Source organism: Vanessa atalanta, chromosome 4 (genome assembly GCF_905147765.1).
Source record: "Vanessa atalanta chromosome 4, ilVanAtal1.2, whole genome shotgun sequence".
NCBI classification, from domain to species: Eukaryota; Metazoa; Arthropoda; class Insecta; order Lepidoptera; family Nymphalidae; genus Vanessa; species Vanessa atalanta.
In genome coordinates, this window is record NC_061874.1 from 8840175 (window position 1) to 8859389 (window position 19215).

At 33.8% G+C, this 19215-nt stretch overlaps 3 protein-coding genes across 6 annotated transcripts in view; 2 read left to right on the top strand and 1 right to left on the bottom strand.

Moving 5' to 3' along the window:
• The first annotated feature begins 1490 nt into the window (after positions 1-1490).
• Positions 1491-3967, top strand: LOC125077696 (elongator complex protein 4). The gene is made up of 7 exons (XM_047689700.1): positions 1491-1759; positions 1833-1868; positions 1984-2099; positions 2352-2589; positions 2753-3021; positions 3253-3487; positions 3810-3967. The coding sequence occupies exons 1-7, from the start codon at positions 1648-1650 to the stop codon at positions 3899-3901; spliced, it is 1098 nt and encodes a 365-aa protein (XP_047545656.1). The 5' UTR covers positions 1491-1647; the 3' UTR covers positions 3902-3967.
• Positions 3968-4093: 126 nt separating this feature from the next.
• On the top strand, positions 4094-8294 carry LOC125077608 (CD151 antigen). The gene is made up of 5 exons (XM_047689581.1): positions 4094-4297; positions 4387-4605; positions 5070-5252; positions 6660-6857; positions 7335-8294. Exons 1-5 carry the CDS (start codon positions 4241-4243, stop codon positions 7650-7652), a joined length of 975 nt encoding a protein of 324 aa, XP_047545537.1. The 5' UTR covers positions 4094-4240; the 3' UTR covers positions 7653-8294.
• Positions 8295-8493: 199 nt separating this feature from the next.
• The window catches only part of LOC125077607 (neurogenic protein mastermind-like), a 28792-nt gene continuing 18070 nt past the window's right edge, over positions 8494-19215 (bottom strand). For 2 of the 4 annotated variants that reach the window (XM_047689580.1, XM_047689577.1), the window contains exons 4-9: positions 16021-16144; positions 13614-13736; positions 11887-12156; positions 10666-10798; positions 10193-10268; positions 8494-9984 (exon numbers count right to left, since the gene is read on the bottom strand). In XM_047689580.1, coding sequence (XP_047545536.1) covers positions 9634-9984; positions 10193-10268; positions 10666-10798; positions 11887-12156; positions 13614-13736; positions 16021-16144 — 1077 coding nt within the window. In that variant the 3' untranslated portion in view covers positions 8494-9633. The remainder of the gene's footprint in view (positions 9985-10192; positions 10269-10665; positions 10799-11886; positions 12157-13613; positions 13737-16020; positions 16145-19215) is intronic. The other 2 variants (XM_047689579.1, XM_047689578.1) reach the window with 2 other exon arrangements.

Consider the following 19215-nt stretch of genomic DNA (forward strand, 5'->3'; position numbering starts at 1 on the left):
ATATTACGGAGAGTAGAGGTAAGGAGAAATAGAGAAGTATCTGATATAATATAGGTCTTCATCCAAAAAAATGTCTAGTTGTCTACTGAAATATATTATACAATTAGGATATCTTAAATTTCCAGAATGTCGCTAATATAACTACAGTAATGAACTTAAATTTATTTTAAAGTAAATTATCCGAATTGAAATTTAAGCGTTTAATAATTTCGATATATAAATTTTAGTAACAAAATAATTCGAAATATCTTACACACATTCATACCAACATGCTCACATTCACACATGCATCCACATGCACAAATAATAAAACGCACGCACACGCATACATAATATCACGCACTGTGAGTGCGTGAGTGTACATAATATGTCGATTACAAAAATTACACATAATAAAATACCTTTATTTGATTAACTTATTCACAATATATTTTGTAAGGCGATATTTCTGATGTATTTCGATTATTTTTAAGAGGACTAATTATACTTAAAACATGTTATTGAATTAGCCCAGCTAGGCTAGCCAGTACCTATATCTTTAATCCATATTTCGTTTGATGACTATGTTATTATACACCTATACATATATTGTCCTTTTTTTTTTGTTTAACGAGAAGGAAATGCATTTACGCATGCCGCCCGGTCGGAGGGCCGGGACGGGTATGTGGGACTCAACCGGGAACTAATGCCCCGTGAAAGGGCACGCTATTGCTAATGCCCTGTCCTACCCACTATAACCATCCTCGGGTTTCCACCATGCCGCCGAGTGGTGAGGCCACGGGATCGCCAAGGGCATGCAACCGCGACTCCACCAGCAGCAGCCGCCGTAAGACGGCTGAATATTCATGGAAAGCGCGCCTAGTGCGCACCTTCCCCCTCATCCTCCACGCGGGAATGTGGCGAACTCCCCCGAATCCGCCACTGGAGGCTGGGCGTCAACGAAGCTGACGCCCTGCGGCGGATAAGATGGTAGGCTCCGCCGCTGACCGCCGGTGTAAAACACCTGGGAGGCTCGAGTAGCGAGCCCTCCCACTCCCTCCTAGCCAACGAGGCCACTCACATGGTCCGCCCTGACGCCGATCAGGGACGTACCAGGAGCAGCCTCGCGGCATCCCTCCCGCCCGTCTTAGCCGTGGCCGACGAGCAAGCTCAAGCCGACCCCGTTGCCCAGGGTACACCATGAGGAGTTGACTGACATGTACCCCACACATATATTGTCCTAGATCAACCATGTAATTGTTAATGAATATTTATTTGTGAAATAAATATATTAAGATTGATATTTTAACTATCAAATAACCTATTTGATTGCCTGCAATCTATTTTTTACTCGTATAATATAAGTACCTGCTATAAAAACTTATTCTTTAATTATAACGATACTTCAATTCGATTAACATATTTTCGATATCGATTTATTCAATCACAACAATTGACGATTATTGAGAATTGACATTGGCATATTATTTATTTACATTGTCAAACTTAAACTCATTCTACAGTTTACACTTTACACGTAAAAAACGTGTATTGAGAAATAAAAAGTTGAATATCTTCATTTTTCAACCGGTTTACTATTCATAAACACTCCAATTATATTTTTAAAGTACTGTTGAGGTATTTTAAATGGAATAGCTTTAATTCAAAATGACAAGTTTTCATAAAAAGTCCCTCTCTCTTTCAAGTATTAATGGAACAAAATTAAAAAATAACCTTCCTTATATCTCAAGTGGTATACCATCATTAGATTTTATTATTGGTAAGATACAATACATTATATAAAATAGATGTTTCCAATAAAAAAATATAATTTTACTATGTTATACTTTTAGGAGGAGGATTACCTGTCAGCGGTATCTTTCTTGTAGGTTAGTATTTTATAATTTCGTCCAAATTTTTAATATTTCTCATCCAATACTTACATATATAAAAATAATTTATAAAAAAAAAAAAATATGTATCTGTTTTAATATGATTTTTCAGAAGAAGATGTTCTAGGCAGTTATAGTCGAGTTCTAACAAAATACTTTCTTGCTGAAGGTGTTGTGTGTAAGCATGACCTGTTTATTGCATCAGCTGACGAAAATACAGAAGAAATAGTATGTATTATTGATATAATTAAGAATTATAAAACATACATAGAAATGAGAAAATTAATTTATATTTTGTTAAGTTTTAAATCTTATTATAATGAAACCAATAAGAAACAATAATATTATCTAATTTATTTAAGTGGATAGGAAATATGAATTAATAATCTTATTTGAATATCAATTTCCTAATTTAAAAACTATTTAAGCAAGATGCATACTAAATGAAAATGTCTTAATAGATTATAATTGTTCTAATAGGTCAAAGAACTGCCTCAAGTGTGCACAGTACCTTCTGATGAGAAAGTCAATGAAGTATCAAGTAGTGAGATGAAAATTGCATGGAGATATGAGGGACTTGGTCAAGTGGAATCTTCATTTGGTAGTAATGCAAACTTTGGTCACAACTTTGATCTGAGCAAACATATCGGCATTGATACAATAAACAATTGTAATATCACACATTGTAGCCTTGACCAAAATGAAAATAATTTAAATAGTGAGTATTACTTACTATATAATATAGTAAAGTTAAATAATTATCTGATTTTCCTGTTTCATATGGCTATGTACATTAATAATTTTGAGGCTAATAAAAATAAATGTTGAAATTAATATGAAATATGGCTTAAAACATTTTGGATAATGAATTTTTTTTACAGGCTTCAAAAATGATCTTTACTACACCCTTTTAGTCAAAATTAAGGAGGCCTTGATAAAAGAAGAGTATAACAGTAATAGTAAAAATAAAAATATTCTCCGTGTATGCATTCAATCTCTGGGGTCACCTGTTTGGATGGCAATGGATTGTGACCATGATACAAACATTACTTATGGACAAGATCTTTTAAAATTTGTATACTGTTTAAGAGTCCTACTCCGCGGTACAAATGCAGTAGCATTTATTACAGTTCCTTCACACTTATTTGATGTAAGTAATTAAAAGATTTGTATTTTATTTAAAAAATTATGGCAAGCATTACAAACATGCTTTAGCTAATGTTTCTTATTGTATCAAAACTGGTTTTACATTCAAACGAATACACAGTTTAACTAATCACTCCCTGAAGAAAAATTATTGATAAAGCCATTTAACACGATTAGAGCATACTAATTTCATGTTTCATATGAAAATAAAAATTAAACATTTTGTTTTTATTAGGATGATCACATCATGAAAAGACTTTTGTATTCAGTTGATAATGCAGTAAGAATAGAATCATTTGCTGGATCAAGCAAAGAAACAAATCCTGTATACAATGAATACCATGGTCTTTTTCACATAACAAAGTTGTCTGCTGTTCATTCGCTGGTCCCCTTTGTACCACCAAGTCTGGACCTAGCTTTCAAATTGAGAAGGAAGAAATTTGTCATAGAAAAACTGCATTTACCACCAGGTATTCCTTTAAGCTCTTGTTATATAAAGCCGAAATGTTACTATTATAACATGAATCCATACAGAAGATTGCAAGTGTGATTGAATTTTCATTTGCCTAATTTGTGTTTATAATTAATACTGTATATTGTTATGGAAAACTTTCTGTGAATTCACCAAGTGGCATTGATCCTATATGGTGGAATAAGCTCTAATCTTTCTGCCCAATAAAGAGAGAAGTATTTGCTCAAATGTGCAAAATAGTCTGGAAGGCTTTGATGCTATAACTTTCCTTTAACTTTATTTGTTATAAACTAATGGGTGTTTTTAATAACTTATTTCAGAACTTCAAGAATCTAGTGAGCGTGAACAAGATGATATAACAGCAATTCCCAAGACATGTGGTGGATTTAAGAAAAAGGATATTGATTTTTAAAAACTATATTGTTACATTTTTAAAACTAATTAATACATATATTTTTCACAAATTACATTTTTTGATTTGACCTATTGACCCATGTTTAAAATTTTATAGTAATTTTAAAGAGTGTAGTTACAAACTGATGTTAAAATAGCTCATGCATTATTTTTAGGCAAAACTGACTTAATTATTATTAGTCACCCCACCTGTTCGACAGAGCGTATCTCCCTAAAACCGGCAAATGTATTCATCGCATATTTTTCAACGGCTTACCATAACACGATCACGCGTTGTTAACATATCGTATTTATACTTAGTGACACAGTTTTTATATATTTATTATTAAATTAAATAATGAAAGAAATAGCGAGTGCAAGAGTTTTGTTTGGTTGTTTTAACACCATATTCTTTGTAAGTTAAAGCAAATGTTATTGTATTAGAACATAGAAATATGATTGTTAAAGTGATTTTATTAATTGTTAATATTTCTTTATTGCAAGGGTTGTGGGTTTTTGAAAGTGGTCTGTGGATTCCTACTTCTGAGTGATTCTCGAAGGATTCTTCTATCTCGATTGCTTGCGATGCCAGAGGACGGACTGTATGAACCTCCGTTCTACTACGTCGCTCTCGCGCTCCTGGGAGCTGGACTTATTGTCTGCACTGTAGCAGCTATAGGTGTTTGGGCCACTTACTTGCCTGGATACATTATTTTAACCTTCGTAAGTACTTTTTTATGGTTATATCTTTGGTTAAATTAAATTAAACAAATCATATAAGTAAAAAGGTAGGTTTTAATGTCAAGAAATTCTCCGTAGCAGCCCGAAACTATGTAGTAATGTTTTCATGACCTCCCCTTGAAAGGCACGTTAAGACGTTGTTCCTACACCTGATTACTAACCGTTCGTGTTAGATTTTTATTTTACTTGCACAAAAACGTAACAGTGCATTGTGGGTATATTAATTTATAATGCCTGACTTACCGCAGACCAACGACTTATTTTCATGAGTTTGTTTAACATTGTAATATGGTTCCAATTGCAAGGTTCAAAGGGTAATGTAAAGAGCAAACACGCTTAAAATATTTATATTGTTGAACAAATAAATCTGACCTATATCTTTAAAATATGTTTTTTAAAATACTCACACTATGAAACATAATAACCAGTAAGAGTTTTGCTTCCAGTACTTCCTGATAGTGCTCGGCTTGCTACTCTGCGAATGCGCAGCGGGTGTGTTGGCGGCAATATGGTTGCGGTGTTACGGCATCCAGGCCACCCGCGGCGGAGCGGTCGGCGCTCTACAGAGCTACTACGCAGTACCTGACTTTGAACATTTCACAGCGGCATTGGATTTAGCGCAGACTGAGGTATACACGATTTATTTACACATCACAATCTTTTAAGGTCATCAATAATGTAACGCACATTACATCGGTAATGTCTAAGTATAAAGGACTACGAAAATATATTTTTCCTTTTAAATATATTCACCTGTATGACGGATATATTTTTCAGATCTTTAAAATAATTTATTTATACCTCCTCATAATAAAAATATCATCAAAATACGCCGAAACTGCATCCTTGACTTCATCACCGATACTAAATTTCTAACCCTGTAGCTCTTTTTTCATTTTTGGAAATAGGTAGTAATCACTCCGGGCCAGGTCTGGACTGTAGGATGGGTGATTCAAAATATCATAGCCCACCTTATGCAGAGCAGCCAACGCAACGCGGCTCTTGTGGACGGGCGCGTTGTCGCGCAGCACACTTTTTGTCAGTTTTCTCTTTAATGGCTTTTTTAATAATCGCCCTAATATTGTAGCGTAGTATTCCCCGGTTATAGGAACACCTTAATCTTTACAATCGATCAATAATATTTCTTCAGAGTCCCAAAAAACCGTTGTCATGAGTTTCTCAGCTGCCTGTGACACCTTTAACTTCTTGGGAGGTGCCCTTTTTATGCCACTACATGGAATCTTGTTTCGACTCAGGTTAATAATGATGAACCCAAGTTCCGTCTCCAGTAACAATTAGACTCTATACACCATCCTTGTCTTCGTTGCAGACGTCAAAAAACGAACGTGAACACTCACGCGCTGTTGTTTTTGCGGCGGCTTGAGCATTTTCGGCACCCATCTTGCTCTGACCTTAGTCGTGCCAAGACGATATGCCGGATTTTTTAATATGGTTATATCAGATACTCCAACCTTTTCTGCTAGTTATTTCTAGTATAATCGAGCATCGTTGAATAGAATTTTCTCAACTTTTTGTATAAGTTGAGAAATGGCATGGTCACCTCGATGCTTTTGCTCGGCCTCAGGTCGCCTTTAAGTGATTTCCATCCTTGTATAAATAAATTATGCCACTTGTACACCATGGTTTTTCCTGGGCAACAGTTGCCGTAAGCCGATTACATCTCATTCAGTATAGTCGGAACAGATCTTCTTTGTTTGGTAAGAAACTTTATAACGGCACGATATTCGCTATTTTCCATATATCACTTTTCACTCCCGATTATATTGCTTGGTTGACGATAGTTCAAAGAATAATTGTTTAATAACAATGAAACCTCGTATTTATACTAAATATGAGGCACTGAACACGTTACGATCTTAAAAAGCTTAATCACCCCCCTCCAACCCTCTCATTCCGCGACCCTCGTATAGTGCAAATAAATAAATATGACGATAAAGCATTTTTTTAATATAAATGTATTTAATTGTACCAATCGAAATGTTAACTTATTTACTAATCAAATATTAAACTTTCAGTTGCAATGCTGCGGCATGACAAGTGCACGCAACTACGACATGTCATTGTGGCAGCTGCGACGTCTCGGCCCGCGCGGCATGTCTGTACCGCTCAGCTGTTGCGTGCAGACCGAACACGTCTCCTATCTCAACCCCGCGCCGGTAAACCAATCACGCTGCCAGGAGGTGCAGCCCATTCCGCAATTCAGACATGTGCATGTAAGTTTGTTTCTTCTTACCTGTATCACCGAGATGTAATGTATTACATATATACAAAAATGTTCAATGTTGGTGTAACTGACATCTATATACATTATTTCAGAAATAAAATTATTAATTTTATTTAGTTACACAATATTGTGTTAATATAATTTTACTTTAGACTACTTTGAAAAAAAATTCCGCGGTCTCTTTTACAAGATGTAGATATTTACAAACATTATATTGTAGCAAGTGGATACTTAATCTGGACCTTAATCGCAAGTCAGATCAGTGAAAGCACTACTTACTTTTCTTATGATTGTAATTCATTTTGTGGTCGGCAGGGAAGGTAAACATCATGAGGAAACCCATCCACCATTAAGTGTGGTGAAACTTATTTAGTGCTTATAGCCTTCTTCTTCAAGCGAGAGGAGGCATCTGCCTCTTTTAACTTTTATAGTTAAGTTACTTTACTATTATATTGTTCAATTTCAGGGTTGCCAAACAAAACTGGAAGACTGGTACCAGGAGCAATATTTCGTATTTATGTTAGCATTGTTTGTAGTAGCCGTCTTCAAACTCGCCATATTATTAAGTACTGTGTTTTCATGTATTCGACTAAAAAAAAGCAAGCAGGAGAAGCATTTCTTTACGTTAAAAAGTATGCAGAATAAATCGAATGAAAATATTTACGAACGCAATGTAAGCTTACACGATGAACCGATAACAGCTAAATATGTTCAACCAAATAATTTTTACAGTCCCCGTGTACGCAATCCGAGGATCTTCAACAAGCCCAATGAGATGGTATGAGAATTAGCCGCGGAGATAAATGCTTTAGAGAGGAAGTTAGAGACGTTCTCAGATATTCTGTATAAACACCAAGCCGACTCTATTATGTGGTGATAAATTTTTAATCTTTCACGCAATCAAATGCTTTATAAAAGCCTAAATTAGTAATTCTTATTTTTTCATATGTTATTACGAAATAGTTTCGCCATATCCGTCTGTCCTTCGTTCAGTATAATAGTTATAATTTACGAGCTATATGCTTGAAATAATTATTCAAGTTATCGTGCTTTTTGAATCTTGAAAAAAATTTAAAACTTCATTTTATAGATGATTAGATAAATGTACTAATTTAAAATAAAAAAAAGCAATTAAATCTTCGGTAATTGTGCCCTAGATATGGACTTGCTCAACAATCAATACTCTAATTATTATTATGTACATAACTCAACTAAATCGGAAGTGCCATAACTATGTACAAAATATTTAGGACAAAAGCTATAAAATCGATCAACTAACTTCTATCACTGACATTCTACACCTCGTATTGTAGATTTCGCCATCTCTAAAGTTTTATCTCCGTTTATTTATAAGGATTTGTATTATAAGTAAAAGACTGTACCTAGATTGTAAGATGTTATGAAAATAAGTGTATAAAATGAAAATCATGTTTCAATAAGTAATATTATTTTCAAAAGAACATTCAAAAATTGGTCCTAAAGTTAAAACATTGTTAACAATGGCTCTGGAATGTTTCTATCATTCATAAATGGATTTACAGTTGTAACAGAGAGCTAATGTTTCATTTTACGAAATGATTGTCCATTTTATAAAGGAATAATAGGTGCATTATACATAATCATACGTTTTTTTCTTATTTAGCTATGCTTTTTTAATTAGAATATAAATTTTAATGCCATCTAAAATTGTAAAATGTTCATAATGTATAATATACATATGTATACGATAAGTTAAATTTAATAACATATTGACAGAACTTGTTGAATAAAGGTAAAAAAGAAACCAACATTCTGAATATTCCAGAATCCCACAAACCCTATGTGATACATGAGATCCTTAACAATAACAATATTCTATTCATAATAATTGATTCTATTTTAACCTATAGACCATTGAGACCGACATCACAGTATAATCTACTAATTACATCTTAGGTACAGGAATGACCTTAAAATAAACTTAATTAATAAAATTTACATTTGCACTATAAATTAAAATAGATTGGGTCGTTCACAGGCGGAAAATGAAACCTCGCTAACAATCTTGAACCCGACTGAAGAGACATCAATCGTATAAATAATTACAAACACAATTCCAATAACTCAGCGCCTGCTTAGTGACGAAAGATTATCAGCAAGGTTTTAAATGGAGGTCCAGAAAACAATAAACTATATTGTAATGTCAATTTACCTCTATTATAATATTACAGACGTTATAAATGTATTGCCCCAATTTATGTCGCCATTTCGATAAATAAATTTATAAGCGTGTAAATAAAATCGTTGAAATGTCTTTTGTGCTATTTACTTATATTAATATTTGTAATAAATATACATAGTATATAAAGACTACTTCGCAAAAAATGAGGAAATTAAATATCTCACAAAGATAAAATTAAGTCATGTGAGAATATTCCGCTACTAATTTTAATTATTTTAATATTCTATAAACAACCTTACTATACAATATTTTTACAAACGAACTATGCATGAACAACCATAAAAACTATAAACTCTAAGAAATGGAATTCTTTTAGAATAAATATAGTTTATATAAAACAACGTATCAGAAATGTTTAAAAAACATCGGAAGAACCGCGGCGGCGCCACGTTATCTGGTTGAAAACTTTGGTCACAATTAGTTGCACGTTGGTCGCGAGTTAATGTAATATGAGGACATCGACGACAATGAGAGAAAATGACAAGACATCGATCGACCGCATGCCGGGTTCATCGGCATTCGATCGGGCATCCTATCGAGCCACTCATAGGATATCGTTGAGGAAGGAGTTGTCCAGCGAGTTGAGCAACTCCTGAGCGGTGAGATTGCTGGCGTCCGTGGAAGGCATGTTATCGAGGAAGTCGAGATTGAAGTCTGCAGTTTGTCCGGTGAAGGAAGACGCCGAGTGAAGGGAGGAGAAATGGTGAGGGTTGTTTCCGTTGCCCTGCATGGGTCCGTTCTGAGACATGATGGAGTTCTGCATGGCGTTGGTCTGCGCGTGCATGGGCTGCTGAGTGGGCTGCATGGGCTGCATGGGCGCGTGCGCACTGAGGCCGCCCATGCCGGCCTGCTGCATGCTCATGCTCTGCGACTGCGACATGTGGATGTTTGGCATCTGGAAGTAAACAATTTTAAGATACTTTTATTTTATGTAGGTAAGTCTTAGTATGAATTTAATTGTTTGTTATAATTGTGCATTTTGTATACTTTTTGTTTTTAAAAATATTAGAAACTTTTATTTTTTCAAATACAAAAAATGTCACATGTATTTGTTGTAATAAATACATCACAAAATCTATAGATGTTTTCAATAGAATGTTTACCTGTCCTTGCACGCTCATCATTTGATTTTGTTGCATAATTAGATGTGACATTGAAGACTGTTGCTGATTTGATGCCCTGGAAGTAAACAAACGCAATGAATAAACAACTAACGGCGTCAACAAGGTGAGCGCTGGAGGTTAAAGGGGGGGAAATACAACTAGTTAATTAATCATTACATCACTATGATTGTAGATACCGAGATATATTTGTTTTATTTGTATTTATTATTGTTTATGTCAACTGCTTTGTATGCTTGAGATTTGAAAAATATTAAAATAACAGGTTTTCTTTACTTCAAGCATGAAAACATATAAATAACATACATAATGATTATATGAAGTAATATTTGTCTCTATGATGGCAGAAAGTATTAGCAGTTCAAGAATTAATTGTAGTCATTTATAACCATTGCATTAATATTTGAAAATACATATTGAAATACTTAAGTATTTTATATTCGCCAATAAGATACCTTTGCTGTTGATGCTGCATTAGTTGCTGCTGTTGCTGCAGACGCGCCTGCTGCATTTGTAACTGCTGTTGCTGTGCCATACTGCTCACTCCGCCCACATTGCCCATACCCCCCATACCACCCATATTGAAGCCTGTAAAATAATTATCAATTTAAATAAAATATGTAAAATTATAAAAAGGCATTACTTTTAGTACTCCAGTAATAACAAATAAGTATTGTTTAAGTTGAAGCCAGTCTTAATGGTTCGCCGTTGTCAGTAAAATATACATTGGCGAATGTTTATAGCACGAATAGATAATAAAGAAAAACTTTCAACGATGTATGTGAATATGATCGTATACTATATGATTATAGTATAAAGGATTAATTTAAAATCATTACGATCATATGAACCTTAATTCTACTTTTTTAAGCCATATTTTAAATTATTCCAAATCAGCAGTAAAGACAATAATCTTACGAATACCTTGGGTATTCGTAAGATTAAAACTCGTCTTTACTAATGTATCCAATGATTTGCGTTTATAGTCAAAACAATTTTTTTTTTTTCAAAATTTCTACAGTGCTCTGTAGCATACGCAACATTGATGTAATCTCTATTTTCACATTTTCATATTGAGACGGAAAATTCAACACGACCGGAAATTAAGATGCAAGACCAATGGTTTTACGTACTTTCCGAGGCACAGAGTGTACACACTGATAGACTACGGGCTGTTATTGATTCCGTAATCATTATGAGAGCGAGCCTCACTCTGGCCTAAACTTTGAAATGCCACATTTCAAGCGAGCGAGCAAGCTCTTAATAAGGGCGGAGGCGGTATATCATTTGCTTACTACAAAAACGTTAGCACTGGTAATTATACCTGAAAGATTTTAAAGGTTTATCATGTAAATAATATTTATGAGATCTTATTTCAGAAGGTAATGTATGTAGCTAATGATTTGATGTCGCCCGTACATAATGACATATATAATAAAAGAATAGCTACAAAGTTTCTCCTTTTCACCTCGTTGAATAATTCACATTCCATTCTGGTGGTAAATTAACGTTTAATTGACACGATATACTTTTTAAGCAGCGCCTCGAGAATGCTCGTTTTGATTGAAATAGGTTTTGAACCCATTTGAATAAAATATATTTTCATTTGTTGTTAAACAACAATATGGTAATATTTCTAAAAAGGTAGTTTCGTCGGGTTAATTTCGGCATTATACCTTGGTGGTGGTGCGGGAACTGCTGCCTGGCGGTCTGCTGCTGTATGAGCACGTGCCGCCAGTCGGGCGCGTACTGGCGGGCGTGCGGCGCGAAGGCGCGCGGCGCGGGCGCGGCGGGGCGGCGCGGGCCGGCGGGCGCGCCTGCGAAGCGCGCCTTGTACTCCGGCGGCGGGGGCCGCATCTGCTGCTGCTGTGCGCGCAACATCTGCTGCTGCTGTTGTTGCAGCAGTTTGGCTTGCTGCTCGCGCGATATCCCAGCCGCTGCTATCCCTGTTTCACATTAAGAATTGAAATTCGAAAGGACAATTTTATTAAAGTAATTATAAGGGCGCATCGAAATTGCGATCTCTATCGAATTTGATGATTTCTGTATTAGTTATCTATGCTTATATTTTAAGTACGAAAGTAAGTCTGTTTGAACCAAACCACTAAACTGAATTTGATAATTGATGATTTGGTATGAAGCCAGCTTAAACCCTATAACATGGGGTACTTTTTTATACCCAATACCAACTGAAAATGCGAGCGTAGCCGCGAACGACAACTAGTTCCATACGTATGCAATGCTTTACGAACATACGAGACTTATTAATAACTACTTTTGTCATAAAATTTTCATTATTGAATGAATTGGTACGCAATACCCAAAGAGTAAGAGAAAGTATTATTTTTTAACAAAACGTATATATAAGATGTGGAACGAAGTTGAAATCAATATACATATAATCAATAATCATAAATTTCAAATGCACGTTACTAATAAATTGATTTGAAAAATTGTTAACGTCGGTTTTTTTATTGTATTTATATATTCTAACAACAAGCCAAAACCGATAATAATCAAACAATTTGCTAAGAATTATTATATATAAAGTAAATTTTAGCTCTTAATTTATATTAAATAAAATAACCATTTAAATTGAGCTCGAAATTATTACAAATGTAATAAAAAAAAGAAAAAGTAAAAACGATTAAATATGTGCATATATCTGTCATGTACGAATTGACGGCAAAGTCCGCTGAATGCGTTCTGTCTGCATTATTAAACATAACCTCATCTACTTGTACCGTCTGGGTACTGGATACCGCCGCCGTCTATAATGCATTCGACATGTCGACCTCGCCCATATAATTATTACAAAGTAAAGATTTTCACATAATTCCTATCGATACAATAAGAAACGAGATCGTGTAGTAATCGTATATTCAACGTAATAGATAAGCTAAATCTATTGTAATCATTTGGATTACGTAAACATTCAGTCCGTTGAAAAAACTTTTTTATTAACTTTCTAACTTGTTCTTTTATTCATTCAATTGAAATAGTTTCGCTGTCCATTTTTATTAATTAGGTCGCTGTATATTTAAAACGAAAATAAAATGACATTCAATAATAACTATTAACATTGCGTGAAACGATAAATACAATGTGCAAGGAAATACGAAATAGCAGTGCATACTTGACTACATACTTTTCTTGATAAAAAACTTACTACAAATAATTATTTCAGAATCTGGAAAATAATGATACTAAAAGATATCCTGAAATAATTATACTCTATTTATATATTTTTTCTCTTTAACAACATTTAAAGTATTAAAATGTCATAATTCCGAAAAAGCTAGTGAAATAAAACGGAAACAAAATATGAAACATCTAGATTTAAGCTAAATCAAACTACGATATCTACAAGTATAGTCATGATGTTAGTCATGAGTTCCTTTACCCAGCGTTGGTCCCTGTCCAGGTCCTTGGTTCTGCTGCGGAGGCCCGGTCGGCCGCGGTCGCATCGATGGAGAAAAGTTAATGCTCTGCGACTGAGACACCGAGTACGAGTCGCACCCGTTACCTGTTAATATAATAAAAAAATATATATATTCTTAATCTTCGTCAAATAATTAACAGTTATTTTGGACGTTACACATACAGATTAATTACTCTAGTTATTTATTTGATCTGTACCTATGTATAAATTGAGCAGCTGTTGTTAGTCTAACAAATTTTAAGGAAAAGTTAGGGATGTACTATTTTTTTAATCCCTTGCAAAATATATGTGTATAGTATATAATTAGTTATATACTATTTATTGCTATATTTATGGTAAAGGTATGTACATCACATATGTAGATATATATATTTCAAAATATTTATTATTTTTTCAAACACGTCAGATAAATCATTAATAAACTAACGCCGATAATAAAATGGATGATCGACCATTTAATTTGTTATAATTTAGTATACCATATTTTGAACAGAACCAATCATTTGTACGTCACAATTTCGCTCAGCGTTTTTATTATAACGTGACCATTTTTTACATTCTGTTTATCACAATTCTTTATTGTATATAAATAAACTTCGATAAGAAATGTTGAGTCACACGAGTACATGTATCAATTTCTGTATCGTAGCATACGTATCAAGCAAAAATGCAAGCATTTCTATTTATGAATTTTTCGCTAAATTAATTTAATAAAAAAAAGTATATGATTGTTACATATCAATAAAATTTAATAATTGGTACAAATTCTGTTTTTTTTTTACCTTGAAATATAAATAACTGTAAAAGGTGTGCACGTATTCAGTGATTTACTCAATTAACAATTATCTAATTAAATACTTCTATTGACTTATATAAGCTTTTTTCGTATTTATTTATAGACGTCTTTTTTCTAATATTAATTCTGTAACGTATCATTCTGTCGTCAGTATTGGTTTTACTTCCCATTAGACGCCAACAATTTTAAATATTATTAAATAAATACTGTACTATATTTAATATGACTCTATAAACAAATATACCAGGTATATAAAGTCATATTATGAGAGTAAATAAAAATAGTAATAATGACTGTGCTGAATAATGTAGATACGATTATAGTTAGTGGGCAAGTTGTGATAACAAACGTACACAGTTACATAACGTCTACTGCTAAATGTATTATTTTATATTTATGAAATTCAAATTGATTTTCCTCATATCATATTATTTTCTTAGCTCGGAGCACTTTATTTTTTAAATTAAATATTATAATAGTAAACGAAACATTTATTGTTCATTGTCGGTATTTATTTACGAAGTATATTTTTATGTTATTCGAATTATAAACGGGAATTTTGGATATTCTTATTATTGTAATTAAACGCAGTTACGGTTATAATCTTTGTCTTATTAGGAATTTTCTTAACAATACACAAATCTTTATCATACCACAAAATAAATAGGAGCCGTTGTGAATTATACATTAAATACCCTTATGATAAACGAATAATATAATTGTAGAATCATTTAAAAGCTCGGATATCTTTGTATAGAGAGTAGAGACGTAGATATTTTACATGTAATGTTGCTCAAAGACGAGACGCCCATATAATCAACATGTATTATATCGGCGCGGTTTAAAAAAGTATAACTAAAGTAGCTTGTGGAGTGAACGCAATAAAGACTTCAATCTATGTCATCCCCGAAGTGCGCGCGGCACATTCTCGCCGATCGTCAACCTCAGAGCACACCCTCCCCCCGTTCACAGATCAACTGAACGGCTACTGCATTTTAACACATGTCGAAAGGCTTAACGCGTCAACATAAGGTGTACTTTCGCACACAACACCAACACACGAGACACTAAAGACAAGCTAGTAGAAATACACATACCCTTAGTGCATTGTACTGTGTTATGAAAAATAAACTTAGCACGCAACGTTACGTTGTTACTCGAGACTCGTGTTGAAAGATGTTTAAGTAATGTGCTTTTTATAAACTTTAAACTTTTAAGCTATTTTTTGTTTATCTTTTAGTGAAAATTTACTAACATCTATTAATATTCGATAGATCGTGTAGAGCAAATAAGATACGACGTTGACTTTTAAAACTTTGAAACAAACTAAAAATGGCAATATGTGTTTTTTATTGTTAAACCGGATGCTACAAGCAAAAAGGTTATCTACAATTCAATATTACACCAAAAAGCCGGAAACAATGTACATTCCATCCTAAATATTTAACCGAAAATAACATTTCACTTATGGGTTACAATATTACTATTATTATTTTTTCAACCTCCTGAAGGCGTGACTATTTATTGCTGAACACGTTTGACTAAAACGCGTCAATTATAATAGAGGTATACCTTGATGATGCTGTGGAGATGGAGTGCCTTGGTGCTGGAAGGAGGCATACATGCCCTGCTGCGCCGCCGCTGACACGTGACCGCCGCCCGCGCCGCTCACTTGCATATGTTGCGCTGCGGACACCTGTCAGAAAATAAGGATTTATTATAAATATTTATAACAACGTTTAGTAGACTACGACTTGACCCTATTTAGTTTACCGACATATTTATAGGCTTTACTTAGGAATAATGAATAAAAATAAACAAAGATTACAATAAATAGGTACACTTATTATTTGAAAGTATTACCTACTTGACATTAGTATTTATATAAACAATGTAAATTATATCAATACATACAGTATCAGTTTCTATGATAGAAACCTGTTATTGCGAATAAGTATTTAGGTATTCGGAATATATTGCGCTGCGGTTATTCTGGTTACTTACATTCATATAAACATTTTTTTTAAATAGATAATGAGTAAAACTGTATTAAAACTGCTGCGATTTATAATAGGAAACCAAACTTTGTACGGAACTTAACCGTTTGTAAACTGTATTTAATACTTTATTAATCAACAAAACAAATAATTTAATAAGTATTTAAGCTCATTATATCTAAGAAGAAGCTCCAATAAATCATTTCGATTCGCATTGCAGGTTGCGAGGCATGAAATGTCTTCGCGGGTGACAGCTGTCCGTTTGAAGACACGGGCGGTGGGTATACATCCACACACCACACATCGTCGCCCAGCGCACAAACCAGTTCCGCGCCCCGCTCCGCTACCTCAGTCTGCGACTCGCCGGCTCGATATAATATGCGTAATAGCCGCTAAGCTGTATTGTACAGCTAGACAAGCTAACGGAACCTCTTATCTAGTCGCGCATCGCCTTTCCGCGCGCGCCCGCGGATTTCTATCACGACGTGCATCTACAATATTAAACTAGCCAATGGGAACTGCGCTTATGTGGAGCTTGCAACTTAGCCAGTTTCCCGTTACGATGCAATCGAAAACAGTGTAAAAAGGTCTTATCGTTCACATAGTTAGATAGCTAGCCCAAGGCGTGTCAGTCTTTTTACTTTTTCTCTGACGACACAAGCCACTGAGCTTTTAGCAGTAGGTGGTCACGTGACCTCTATAAGACCCCTGTTATTCGTTCGTGCGATTTGGGATCCATTATGTAGCTTCGTAATATCAAATGCATATTCAATTTATTTAGAAACAACTGAGGTTAGGTAAAAGACTTGATTTAATCACTAATATTTTGTTGTACATTTTTTATTCAGGACAAAATGAATAACAAACTTCCGTTTTCAAATGTAACGATTATTGTTATCGTCAATTGTAAGATATAAATTTAACTCATCGCCTGAAATAAACAATTTAATCGTTTTTTATTTCAAAAATCTACGTGTCTACGATACGACACACAACATAATTTCTTTAATAATTAATTTAGAAAAAAATCTTCTCAAATGGGATCGCATGACGTCATGGCTCGTCGCTGTAGCGGTTCGTGGAGTACGCCCACGAACCGACGTCACTGACACCCACAACTCGGATCAGACTTAAAGTTCATACTAATATTAAACCTGTAAATCATATGTTGCCATTGCACGTAATCATTTAAAATAACCTGAATATTATTGTTGTTACGTAATGAGGAATCAAGTTTTAAAAATATATATTTCCCATGAGGAAAGCAAAATTGTAATGTTATATATTTTGAATTACGTCCACAGTTTCCTCACAATTATAAAGTTTTTATACAAACCATAAAAATACAAATTTCTTCTATTGTACAGCAATTTGTAAATGAAAGAAACAAACTCACTTGACAACTTAAAATTTGTTTTATGAAATTGTATTCAAAGTATTACACAATAAGGAATTTGATACAGAGGCTTCGTCGCAAGTAATATTATGTAACAAGTTGCTATTTCGTACTCAATTCGAATTTATAAAACAGAGCCACATAATGAATAATGTCACAAGTGTGGTACTCAACATCATTACTGAAAATTAAAGACCAGGAAAGCTTAAAAACAAACGACGTAATAAACATACCCAACATTGTTATCATTACGTAATCCCAGATTTTGCACAGATATATATTTAACGTTTAGAGAAATAAAGATAATACATATAAGAATCAATTTAACATATCTTTACTCTACTATTTAATATTTCTTAAATGATGTACCTAATGTAACTGGAGCAAGTGGTGATAAATCAAAATCAAGAAATGATTTTTCAAGTAGGTTATTGTGGGCTATACTGTATGTAATCGTAATGTATGATTGAATTAAATTTAAAGCTACCACCCGGTTCGGTGTAGATTCTAAAAAATAATAATTTTACTGGATGGGCAACAACGAACACTATCTCCACACCTTTTTATCATCCATTTATACAAAAATGCATGGAACAACTACATACGTACAATTATTGATTATATTACTGAGATGGCATTTATAAACGACATAAGTTTTAGTCGACGCCTTACTCTTTATGTCGTTATAATATTAGTATAGTTTGCAGGGATCGAACCTGCAACTGTAAGCACAGCGGCGAACAGTACAGTAAATGTGCTAACAAATCCGCGAGGCATGTCGGTACGGAGAATTTGGTACAATATCGAGAGTTGATTGCAACATGGTTTATGGTCGATCTGTTTTCCATTTTCATTCAATTTTTGATAATTGCTTTGTTTTCTTCACAATAAGACGTTGCAACCAAATAACTTCCTACATTTTTGTGAAAAATTAAAAAGAAAAACGTTATATTGTATGAACTGAATGCAATTAAACGAAGTTATTTACCTTACTGTAAGAGATACTAACTTCATGGAAGGTACAACATACGTATTGGAGTAGAACATTTTTAATTAAAAGAGCGTTAAGATAACTGTGGGTGGGACACGTGGTGTCAATGCAGGAAGTAATCGGACGAGTGACTACACTTTTTTATCAGAACACTTCTAATGTCGCCTGCGATGTTTAGACACTGTATACTACATTACAGACCGTGTTTCGACACACATTTTGGTAACAACTTAAAAAACTAATCCATGTCAAACGACAATGATACCAAGACTATTATCCCGTCATAACATTTTGGTCGTATTCCACTTAACACTGCTTCAATATTTTTAACTATATCGCAAAAATCGTAAGTTCATTATACGTGTAAAGTTAAATTATAAAAT